This window comes from Hemitrygon akajei, unplaced genomic scaffold (assembly GCF_048418815.1).
Source record: "Hemitrygon akajei unplaced genomic scaffold, sHemAka1.3 Scf000175, whole genome shotgun sequence".
NCBI classification, from domain to species: Eukaryota; Metazoa; Chordata; class Chondrichthyes; order Myliobatiformes; family Dasyatidae; genus Hemitrygon; species Hemitrygon akajei.
In genome coordinates, this window is record NW_027332061.1 from 764,035 (window position 1) to 776,737 (window position 12,703).

General features: G+C 46.2%; 1 protein-coding gene across 3 annotated transcripts in view; it reads left to right on the forward strand.

The window, feature by feature from the left end:
- The window catches only part of LOC140724230 (NACHT, LRR and PYD domains-containing protein 3-like), a 39,418-nt gene extending 27,232 nt beyond the window's left edge, over positions 1-12,186 (forward strand). The window contains exons 1-8 of one of the 3 annotated variants that reach the window (XM_073038711.1): positions 5,408-5,564; positions 5,995-7,762; positions 9,429-9,515; positions 9,671-9,841; positions 9,997-10,167; positions 10,321-10,491; positions 10,647-10,814; positions 10,979-12,186. In XM_073038711.1, coding sequence (XP_072894812.1) covers positions 6,012-7,762; positions 9,429-9,515; positions 9,671-9,841; positions 9,997-10,167; positions 10,321-10,491; positions 10,647-10,814; positions 10,979-11,066 — 2,607 coding nt within the window. In that variant the 5' untranslated portion in view covers positions 5,408-5,564; positions 5,995-6,011 and the 3' untranslated portion in view covers positions 11,067-12,186. Of the gene's footprint in view, positions 1-5,407; positions 5,565-5,994; positions 7,763-9,428; positions 9,516-9,670; positions 9,842-9,996; positions 10,168-10,320; positions 10,492-10,646; positions 10,815-10,978 lie in introns of those variants that run through there. The other 2 variants (XM_073038709.1, XM_073038710.1) reach the window with 2 other exon arrangements.
- The last annotated feature ends 517 nt before the right edge of the window (positions 12,187-12,703 follow it).

Genomic DNA, 12,703 nt, shown 5'->3' on the forward strand with positions numbered 1-12,703 from the left:
CGGTATCTCTGCTGCTACCGGGGGGCCTATAAAATACTCCCAATAGAATAACTGCTCCCTTCCTGTTCATGACTTCTACACATACTGACTCAAAAGATGATCCTGTTGCATTAGCCACCCTTTCTGTTGCTGTAATAGTATCCCTGACCAGTAATGCCACCATCCTCCCATTTCCCCCATCTCTATCCATTCAAAAGCACTGAAATCCGGGAATATTGAGAATCCACTCCTGCCCTGGTGCCAGCCAAGTCTCCGTAATAGCAACAACATCATAATTCCATGTATGTATCCAATCTCTTAGTTCATCGACTTTGTTCCTGATGCTTCTTGCAAAGAAGTACACGCACTTTAGACCTTCTGCCCTACTACCTTAATACCCTTTATTCTACTTCTCTTTCCTCAAAGCCTCTTTATAAGTTAGATCAGGCTTTACTCCATGCACTGTACTTGTAGCTCTCGCATGACCTTTATCCTCCTCCACCTCACAATCAGCTGTAACACTCTGGTTCCCATCCCCCTGCAGATCTAGTTTAAACCCCTCGAGAAGCACTAGCAAACCTTGCCGCAAGGATATTAGTCCCCTTCCAGTTCAGGTGCAACCCATCCCGTCGGAACATGCACGTTTCACGGTTAACAATCCCGAGATTTCAACCCTGGTGGTCCTTTCGTTCAACTTTGCACCTAACTGCCTAAACTCTCTTGGCAGGACCTCCGCCTTCTTCCTACCCACGTCATTGGTCACTACATGGACCACGACATCCGGCTGCTCACCCTCCCTCTTGAGAATACTGAGAGCTTGATCCGTGATATCGCGAACGCTGGCACCAGGGAGGCAACGGACCATCCAGGGTTCTCGATCTCTTCCATAGAACCTCTTACCTGTCCCCCTAACTATCGAATTCCCTTTCACTACTGCTCTCCTCTTTTCCCTCCTTCCCTTCTGAGCTGAGGGTCCGGTCTCGGTGCCAGAGACGCAACCACTGCAACTTGTCCCTGGTAGGTCGTCCCCACCAACAGGGTCCAAAACGGTATTTGAATTATTGATGGGAATGGCCACAGGGGTGCTCTGCTCATTCTGTCTATTCCCCTTCCCTCTCCTGACAGTCACCTAGCTACTTGTCTCCTGACTCTTAGGGGTGCCTGTCTGCCTGAAACACTTGTCTGTTTTTTGTCTCTGCCTCACGAATGATCTGAAGTTCATCCAGCCCCAGCTCCAGTTCCCTAACTCGGTTTGTCAGGAGCTGCAACTGTATGCACGTTCTGCAGGTGTAGTCATCAGGGACAGCTGTGCTCCCCATGACTTCCCACATGCTGCACATACTTATTGTTGATGGGAACGGCCACAGGGGTGCTCTGCTCTTCCTGTCTGTTCCCCTTCACTCTCCTGACAGTCACCCAACTACCTTTCTCCTGACTATCTCCCTGAAAATCCTGTCTATTTCTTCCTCTGTCTCACGAATGATCCGAAGTTGATCCAGCTCCAGCTCTAGTTCCGTAACACAGTTTGTCAGGAGCTGCAGCCGGATGCACCTTTTACAGGTGTGGTCATCAGGGGCAATTTGGCTCGCCCTGACTTCCCATATCCCGTAAACCGTGCACTCGACTGCGCTAACTGCTGCCTCCACTACCTTCTTCTAAGCTAATTAAATTAATTAAAGGAGCTTAGCAGGCCTTACTTCACTGGGAGCAAGCTCGTCCTCAGTCTCTGCTCGCCGAAGCCTCTCTAGCCAAAGCCTTCCTACTCTGTCTCCTACTCCTCCGTCTCCCGCTCTTTTAATCTGCTCGCTTTTAAAACTCTCCCGCTGTCTCAGAGGCAGACCTTCACGCGCTTGCGCAGTCGTGCCCCATTCAAACTGCCGATGAAGCCTCTGCATTCCCCTTTCCGTAGCGCCAAATATCCCGTGAACTTTCAAAAATGCAGCTAAACCTCTCCTATAGGAACATCCAACACCAGCATGGAAAGTCTCACACTTCAGATCCAAAGGTGGGCCGAGATTTGTTGTTATTCCTCCATCAGACCACAAGACATGGGAGCAAGAATTAGGCCATTCAGCCCATCGAGTCCCCTATCCCGGGTCCACTCAATCCCATACATCTGCCTTCTCACCATATTCTTTGATGTCCTGACCAATCAAGACCTTCTGTATTAAATAGCCCCATGGAAACGGCCTCCACTGCAGCCTGTAGCACAGCATTCCAGCGTTCCACTACTCTCTGGCTCAAAATATCCTCCCTACCTGTTCTAAAGGATCGCCTATCAATTTTGAGGCTGTGTCCTCCAGTTCTGGGAACTCCCACCATAGAAAACATCCTCTCCACTTTATCTGATCCTTTCAGCATTCGGTAGTTTTCAAAGAGATCCCACCATATTCTTCTAAATTCCATTGAGTGCAGGCCCAAAATTGACTAAACGCTCCTCATATGTTAACCCCTTCATTCCCAGAATCATCCTGGTGAATCTCTCTGGACTCTGCCCAATGACAACACATCTTGTCTGAGGTATGTCCCCAAAACTGCTGGCAAAACTCCACGTGCGGCCTGACTACATACTTATAAGGGCTCAGCATTATCTTCTTGCTTTTATATTCGATTCCCCTTGAAATAAATGCCAACATTACATTTGCCTACTTTACTCCAGACTCACCCTGTAAATTAACCTTCTGGGAATTTTGCTGGAGGACTCCTAAGTCCCTGTGTACCTGTGATGTTTGAACCCTCTTCCCATTTAGATAATGGTCTGCACTTTTGCTCCTTATACCAAAATACATTACCATAGATTTCCCAACACTGTATTCCATCTGCCACTATTTTAACCCTTTCTTCAAATTTGTCTACATTCTGGTACCTACCCTCCACTTTGCCACAAAGCCATCAACTCCATTATCCATATCATTGACAAACAAGGTCAAATGCAGCAGTTCCAATACAGTCCCCTGCGGAGCACCACTAGTGACAGGCAGCCAACCAGAATAGGTCCCCTTGATTCCCAGTTGCTGCCTCCTGCCATTCCGCTACCCATGCCAATATCTTTCCTGTAACGACAAAAAAAAAAAAAAACTTCTCCAGCAGTCTCCTATGTGGCACCGAAACAAATGCCTTCTGAAAATCCAAGTAAATTGCATCCATTGCATCTCCTTTGTTGACCCTTCGTCTTACTTCCTCGGAAAACAGATTGGTCAGGCATGATTTTCGATCACAGAAACCATGCTGACTATGACTTATTTTGTAATTAGTCTCCAAGTAACTCTAAACCTCAACTTTAATAAGGGAACCCAACACTTTCCTAACCACTGAGGTTTGACCAATGGCCGACAATTTCCCTTTTTATTACCTTTCTCCTTTCTTAAACAGTGGAGTGACATTTTGAATCCACCAGTCCTCCGGGACCAATGCCAGAATCAACTGATATTTGAAAAATCATCATCAATGCATCCGTTATCTCTCCAGCAAACCTCTCTTAGGTCTCTGGGATGTAGTCCATTGGGCCCTGGTGACTTATCCAACGTAAGACCTTTCAGTATGGCGAGCACTTTTTCTTTTGCAATAGCAGTGGCACTCACTTCTACTGCCGGTCACTTACGGACCACTGCACACTGCTAGCGTCCTCCACAGTGCGGACACATGCAAAGTATCCATTAATTCACCAACATCATTTTTCAGTTCTCCAATATCAACTCTCATCTCCCTTAAACTCTTTAAATAACTGAAAAAAATGTTTATTATCCTGCTTTATATTATTGCCTTGACTGCCCCATATTTCGTCTTTTCCCTTCCTATTTTTATTTACATTGTGTTGGATTTTAAAACCTTTCCATTCATCTAACTTGCTGCCCACTTTTGCTAGCTTATAAGCCCTTTCATTGGCTTTTATGCAGTTCTTAACTTCCTTTGTCAGTCACTGTTTGAGAACAACTTCCTCTGTGGTCTATATCGATCCTGCACCTTGTGAACTATTCCCAGAAACTTCAGCCATCTATGTTCTGCCGTTATTCTCACGAGTATCCTCCCTAATGCACATGGTAAAGATCCTCTCTCATGCCTCTGTAATTACCTTTATTCCATTGCGATACTGGTACACGTAAGTTGTCTCTCTCAAACTGCAGTTTGAATTCCATCATTTCAGGATCACTGCCTCCTAAGGTTCCTTTGCATTAAGCTCCATATTAAGATCTGGGTTATTACGCAACACCCAACCTAAAATAGCCTCTCCCCGCGTAGTCTCAAGCACAATCTGCTCTGCAAAGCTATCTCGTAGACATTCAATTAACTGCCTCTCTTGCGATCCGAAACCTTACGTATGCTTGATTTTCCTATTTTCCTTGCATATTGAAGTCCCCGTTACAATTGCGTCATTACCCTTATTACATGCCTTTTCCAGCTCCCTTTTTAAATACTGACCACTGCTCTTGGCTACTATTTGGAGGCCTATATATGATTCTCATTTTGTTAATCTCTTTTACCCTTGCAATTTCTTATTTCCACCCACTAAGATTCAGCATTCTCTGATCCTATGTCACCTCTCTCTAAACATGTAATTCAATCTCCTGCCTGTCCTTTGGATGCAAATTATATCCTTTGATATTAAGCTGCCAACTGTGGCCTTCATTCAGCCTCGACTCAGTGACGCCCACAACTTCATACTGGCCAATATATCATTGCACGAAGAGCTCGTCACCTTGTTTTGAATGCTGCGCGCAATTGAATACAACGCCTTCAGTTCTGCATCTGCGCCCTTTTGAATTTTGCCTCTGTGGTGCAATTCAACACTTCACTCCGTCTGCATTTTAACCCAATCATGAGCTTGATCTTCCTTACATTCATGTTATACCTATCATCTACTTGTAAGCCTGCTGGCTCATTCTAAGCTCTATCATCCTGGTTCCCAATCCCCTGCCATATTAGTGTAAAACTCTCTCAACAGATCCAATAAATGTGCCCACTGGAATATTTGGCCTCCTAGGATTCGTGCAACACGTCCATTTTGTACAGGGCACGCCTGCCCCCGCTGTAATTTTTCAGCCACGCATTTATCTGCCACCTCGTTCTATTCCTATCTTCACTGTCGTGTCTTCACTGCAGCCAAAAAGACGAAGATTACTATGTTTGAGTTTCAGCTTCTCAGATTGCCTATGTACTGTTTTCCAGATCTATTCCTTTTTTTTTCTTCCTATGTCATTGGTACCAACATGTGCTATGACTTCTGGCTGTTCACCTTCCCTTTTCAGGATATTGTGGACGTGTTCAGAAGCATTTCGCACCTTGGCACCTAATTATCATCCGTGTCTCCTTTTTTTGTCCACAGAATCGCCTACCTGTCCCCCTGAACCAAGCATCTCCTGTTATTGCTGCCTGAATTCATGTACAAGTTCTCTAGCGCGGAGGAGACTGTAGATGTGTGGTGGGGGCATATTACCCGAGTTCATGTGCCAGATCCTGGGAGCAGAGAAGACTGTAGATGTGTGGGACGGTGTATTGTCTGTGTTTATGTGCCAGATCCTCAAAGAATAAGAGACAATAGAGTACTGCAGGGAGTGCTACACCGTGACTGGCTCAGCCTAGACAAGGTAACTCTCGGCTCAGCACTGACAGCTTAAACCCAAAGGACCATCGAGAGCATCAGGTCCGTTATGAAAAAAATAAAGTGACGTAAATTGCCCGCACCCCCGCACCCAGATCTACCGTCTGCGGTGTTGCAGAGTACAGCAGAAGCTGAGCAGTCAAAGCAGTGAAATCCCCAAATCCACACAACACTCTCCTCTCCAGAATCACGTGTCCACTTGGTGCTCGCTGGAATACCGGGGAATCTGCAAACACGAACAGCGGATCTGAATGAGATCAGAGACGTTTCTGGGACATCGTTCATTTTCACACACTCTTATCTCTGATTTCCCGATTTCACCCAAACAATGCCTTTTTTAAAAAAAATGGGGAAATAAGTGGGTGTTCCGTGTTCATCAGATCAGGTTTTGACCACCTACTTCTGTCCGTCCTCAGATGTTCGACAGAAACACATGGAAACTCTGCGGACACAGACTGAAACACTGAGAGTGAACACGATCCTGATGACGGAGAAGGAGAAGGTTTTCCAGCTGGTTGATCGATACGCTGAGCTCACGGTCATTTCTACTGTTCGAGATCGGAGACTGGTGGAACATGAGCTACTGGCAAGAGGCAGAGACCACGAGGAGTGGAGACAGAAACATCTCCGCAGGGAGCTGGAGAAAATCCACATTGATCATCTGTTTCAGAATACTTACTCACATAGTTTTCGGGACAAAATGAAAAGATTCTTTACACGATCAACTTCGGGATGCTCAGTAGCAATGACCGGAGACCCGGGGATTGGGAAAACAACACTGGTACAAAAGATTGTTTACGACTGGGCCACAGGGAAAATATACCAACAATTCCACTTTGTCTTCTGTTTCAAATTCCGAGATTTAAACTCCATTAACTGCAGAATAAACCTGAGGGTACTGATTCTGGATCAGTATCCTTACTTTGGGAATTCACTGAGAAAGGTCTGGAAGAACCCAGAGGGATTGCTGTTTATATTCGACGGTTTGGATGAATTCAAGCACAGAATCGATTTTGCGGACAGTCGGAGAGGCACAGAACCCAGGCACCAGTGCCCAGATCCCGAGTGGCGGTGTGAAGTGTCTGACATTGTGTACAGTTTAATCCAGCACAAGCTGCTCCCAGGGTGTTCAGTACTGGTGACCACCCGTCCCACTGAGTTATATTTATTGGAAAAAGCTGAGATCAGTGTTTGGACTGAAATCCTGGGATTTGTTGGTGAGGAAAGGAAGGAATATTTCATCAGATATTTTGAAGATCAGACGGTGGCAGCAGCTGTTTTCAAACACGTGCAGGAGAACGAGATCCTGTACACCATGAGCTACAACCCCTCCTACTGCTGGATCCTCGCACTGGCACTGGGCCCCTTCTTCACACAAAGAGTTAGGGACCCGCAGCGAGTTCCCAAGACCGTCACTCAACTGTACTCCTACTATATTTATAACATCCTGAAAAACCACGGCCGTGAGATTGGGAACCCCCGTAATGTGTTACTCAGGGTTGGACAGATGGCCTTCAGAGGAGTGTCCGAGAAGAAGATTGTGTTTATAAATAGGGATTTGATCAACTACAATCTGCAGACTTCCCCATTCCTGTCCGGGTTCCTGATGGAGCTTTTGCAGAGAGAGGATTCTGCCCAGAGCGTGGTGTACACATTCCCACACCTCACCATCCAAGAGTTTGTAGCTGCAGTCGCACAATTCCTGAATCCACATCCCGGGGATATCCTGAAATCCCTCACTGTAGCCCACAACACGACAGATGGACGATTTGAGGTATTTCTCCGCTTTGTTGCTGGTCTCTCATCCCCAATGACAGCTCGGGGCCTGGTGGAGTTTTTGGGCCCATTTCCTCATCGAACAACCTGCCGGGTGATTGACTGGGTGAAGGAGGAGGTTAAACGCCAGAGTGGAAACACGAGGAGTGAAGCTGGTAAAAGGAGCCTCCTGAACACATTGCACTACCTGTTTGAGTCTCAGAATCCTGGACTGGCTCAGGCCGCACTGGAATCCATGGACACACTTTCATTCAGTGGAATGACACTGACCCCGGTTGACTGTGCGGTCCTGTCTCATGTCATCGGACTCTGTGATACAATAAAACACCTCAACCTGGAGAAATGCATCATTCTGTGTGAAGGAATCCAGCGGCTGGGACCCGGGCTACACAAGTGCCAGGAGTTGAGGTAACTTGATTTATCTCTCACTCTGAACTATGAAACTGTTCTATTGTGTTGTATCAAATTTGGTAAAATTGTGGATAGGGTGATGAAGAAAGCTTTTGTTATGTTGGCCTTTATAAATCAGAGCATTGAGTTTCGGAGTTGGGATATCATGTTAAAATTGTACAAGGCATTTGTAAGGCCGAATTTGGAGTATTGTGTACAGTTCTGGTCACCGAACTATAGGAAATATAACAACAAAATAGACAGAGTATAGAGAAGATTTACTTGAATGTTACCTGGGTTTCAGCACCTAAGGTACAGGGAAAGGTTGAACAAGTTAGGTCTTTACTCTTTGGAGCGTAGAAGGTTGAGGGGGGACTTGATAGAGGAACTTAAAATTATGAGGGGGATAGATAGAGATGACGTGGATCAGTTTTTGTTTTCCATTGAGAGCAGGGGAAATTCAAACAAGAGGACATGTTGAGAGTTAGGGGACAAAAGTTTAAGGGTAACACGAGGTGGTATTTATTTACTCAGAGAGTGGTAGCTGAGTGGAACGAGCTTCCAGTAGAAGTGGTAGAGGCAGGTTCGGTATTGTCATTTAAAATAAAATTGCATAGGTATATGGACAAGAAAGGAATCGAGGTTTATGGGCTGAGTGCGGGTCAGTTGGACTATGTGAGAGTCAGCATTCAGCACGGACTAGAAAGGCCATTGTTATATGGTTATAAGTAAATTTCAGAAATTCAAATGATGTGACAAACAACTGGTGAGTAATTATCCAAGGATATCAAGGATTTGTTGGATGTTGGTGACTTCAGTGAACAAAGGCCGTTGGTTTAATGGCAGTAAAACACCGGAATGGCACACGTCCATTCTTTCTCACTGTTCCTGACACCCAGACCGACACTGACTGCAGCAGATGGGTCAGAGCTTCACCCAGCCTTCACTGTCAGGAACAAGAGACCATCAGCAGACTGCCCCGGTGAGAAGGAAAGAAATACCATTGAGAGATTATCCTCCCCCACCCTTTCCCGTGTGTGACTCTCACCATCAGACTAACCGTGTGACGGCTCACTAGCAGATACCCAGATCCCATTCGGGTATCTCCTCTACCGATTGTGGAGCTCAGTTCAGAGCAACCGCTCCCGTGAAATCTATTTCTCAATCGCCTCGTTTTGTAGGATTATCTTTTCCCATCGGAATCTTCCTCTGGGTTCTCTTCCACATCCTCATTCCTTCTGTAGGATGTGTTTTCCTTTCTTTTGTGGGATCACTCTACTTCCTTTCTTCTGCAGCTTCCGTCTTCACATCCCTTTACCTCAGCTGGGATCTCCCCCACCATCTCCCATCGACACGTTCCTCATTCACAAATCTTTCTCACTGTGGCACTTCCTCCCACCTTTCAACCCTGCTCCTTCCGACCCTCTGAGGTCAGGAGCACTTTTCTAACATTCAGGGAATGAGACAGAATACGTGGGGTTTACAGTGTCACTCCAACAGACTAAATGACTGACATTGGGTGAAACCCCTGGAGCTGGGCAGTGAGGGACATTGACAGTGATGGGAACTCCGATCAGTGATTTACGGAAGGGTTTAATGTTTCCTGAAATATCTGCGTGAGAGAATTACCCTCAGACCCACGGTTTGAATCGCTTTGTTCATCAATTTGTCTGTTTGTGTTTAGACTTGGGAAGAATAAACTGGGAGATTCAGGAGTGAAACTGGTGTTTGCGGCTCTGAGGAACCCGGAGTGTAAAATACAGAAACTGTGGTAAGTACCAGACTGTGGGAGATTGTGTTTACAATCACTGGGTGTCTGACACTGAACATTAATGTGATAAGTAATTGTGTTACTGATTACCACTGGTGATTCGTACGGTCTCCTGTCTCTCTGTGTCCTTCACCCTCACTCTCTCTCATCTCCAGGCTGAACAATGTCGGTCTCACAGATTCTGGGGCCGAGGATCTCGTCTCCGCTCTCAGTACAAACCCATCACTGACGGGTCTGAGTCTCAGTGGGAATAAACTGGGAGATTCAGGAGTGAGACTGGTGTCTGCGGCTCTGAGGAACCCGGAGTGTAAAATACAGAAACTGTGGTAAGTACCAGACTGTGGGAGATTGTGTTTACAGTCACTGGGTGTCTCACACTGAACATTAATGTGATCAGTAATTGTGTTACTGATAAACACTGGGGATCTGCACCGTCTCCTGTCTCTCTGTGTCCTTCACCCTCACTCTCTCTCATCTCCAGGCTGTTCGATGTCCGTCTCACAGATTCTGGTGCCGAGGATCTCGCCTCCGCTCTCAGTACAAACCGATCACTCACGGATCTGGACCTGAGTGCCAATAAACTGGGAGATTCAGGGGTGAAACTGGTGTTTGCGGCTCTGAGGAAACCGGAGTGTAAAATACAGAAACTGGAGTAAGTGCCAGACTGTGTGAGATTGTGTTTACAGTCACTGGGTGTCTGACACTGAATATTAATGTGATCAGTAATTGTGTTATTGTAAACACTGGGGTTTGTACCATCTCCTGTCTCTCTGTGTCCTTCACCCTCACTCTCTAACATCTCCAGGCTGTTCGATGTCGGTCTCACAGATTCTGGTGCCGAGGATCTCGCCTCCGCTCTCAGTACAAACCGATCACTCACGGATCTGGACCTGAGTGCCAATATACTGGGAGATTCAGGAGTGAAACTGGTGGCTGCGGCTCTGAGGAACCCGGAGTGTAAAATACAGAAACTGTGGTAAGTACCAGACTGTGGGAGATTGTGTTTACAGTCACTGGGTGTCTGACACTGAACATTAACGTGATCAGTAATTGTGTTACGGATAAACACTGGGGATTTGTACCATCTCCTGTCTCTCTGTGTCCTACACCCTCACTCTCTCTCATCTCCAGGCTGGAGAGTGTCGGTCTCAGAGATTCTGGGGCCGAGGATCTCGTCTCTGTTCTCAGTAAAAACACATCACTGACGGAGCTGAACCTGAGATTAAACTCGCTGACAGACCGATCTGTCCCCGCTCTCCGCCGCCTCATACTGACCCTCCCGAGACTGGATCTGATCCTGTGAGTGTTTGTGTTAATGTTCAATGTGATAAAATGTCAGCGGATCCGCGGGTTTTGTGGTGATATTTGTCTGTGAGTATTGTTGAAACATTAACGCCACTCCCTTGTTACTGACATTGTTGTGTGATCTGTTTATTCCATCTTCATTCTCCCATCTGTTTCAGGCTGGACGGGAATCGGTTCAGTGAGACTGGCAGGAAGGAGCTGAGATCTCTGCAGGAAGTCAGACCCGGACTGACAGTGGATCTGTGAACTTCTGAATGTGTCAACATCCCCGCCCGCGGGATGGGGACATTTTGACAGATTCCTCGTCGTCCCCTTTAACTCCCGCCCTTACTTTTAATGGCCACGCGCCGGGGAGACATCCCAACGGTTTTAACGGAACTGGCTCCAGTCTCGAGCTCGGTGATATCGGAAGCAACAGTGATGTATTTCCGCCTGTTGTCCAGCGGCGCAGCTTCCCCCGGATGTGCGGGTTCGAGACTCTCCCGCGTGAGACCCTGGGGAATTACACACACAGGAGGAGCCCGAGAGCCGGGGCTCAGTCTGGGACACCGATGTCCCGGAGTGGGATTATCCCGTGAGAGAATCATTTTGCTCCCTTTGCTGAGGACGGTTCATTCGGCTGTCTGGCCGATATAATGATGCTCAACAGACAAATACTTTGGCAGTGACCCTGGATCTGCAGTGATCTCGGACAGGGCCCTGAAGTGTGATTTTACAATTATCGGTTCCCCGATGCAGAGTGACGGTGAGAAACGGGACTGATTATATTGAGAAATATACCTGATATAATCATTATATATACCTGAAATATAATCACTATGTATTAGCTATTTACTATACTATGTAATCACTTCTAGGTACCGAATATTAATATGTATTATTTTACTAGGCACATTTTGTTATGTGTTGTTTTCACTAGATACTTTGTACTCTCTTAGCTGCATATTATGGCACTTACAGTCCACCTGCTTGTTTTGCAACACCATTAGCTGCGATGTATCCCATGTATTACACTCAGCCTTTGTTTAGTACGAGATAACGGTGGCGGACAGGATGCTGCGAGCAGGAATGTACTGTGAGGGAGGTTGTCTGAAAAACATAAACTTGGCAACGAATAAGGCCCCAATGCGAACGGGTGAAAAACAATGGTGACGTACCGTGGGCTAGGCAAGAGCGATTAGTTAATTCATATATAGATGATATGCAACTAAAAATTGATTGGGTATGCGAATAAAACCGAAATGTAACTGAGATAAGAAATGACTATAAAGAATGCTGTACACCGGAGCTCGGGGGGCTTTCGGTGACAAGTTCATTGATTGCCTCAGCCTTTGTTTGCAAATAAAGGTTTAATTTTCTTGAAGAACTGTCCGTGTCTCCGACTCATTTCAAGTAACCAGGGCAATTATTCAACCGGCCACCCGTTATCGCCGTTTAGTTATTTGTGTACGACTGGGAGTGATTCAGAAGCAGCTTATTTATTCCCGCAAATCAGCTGCTCACACATTGTTTAATTTACATTTCTCATGATGAAATCAATAAACCGCTGTAACTTCCTGTCTTGGTGTCGGACTTGTGTCTCATCACAGGAGAAACAGTGACCTGGGGTTACTGCCCCTTACTGCACCCGATGAACTGAAATAATACATGGTAAATAGTAGGGCATTGAGGAATGCAGTGGAACAGAGTGATCTAGGAATAATGGTGCATAATTCCCTGAAGGTGGAATCTCATGTGGATAGGTAGGTGAAAGAAAGCTTTTGGTATGCTGGCCTTTATAAATCAGAGCATTGAGTATAGGAGTTGGGATGTAATGTTAACATTGTAAAAGGCATTGGTGAGGCCAAGTTTGGAGTGTTGTGTACAGTTCTGGTCACCGAATT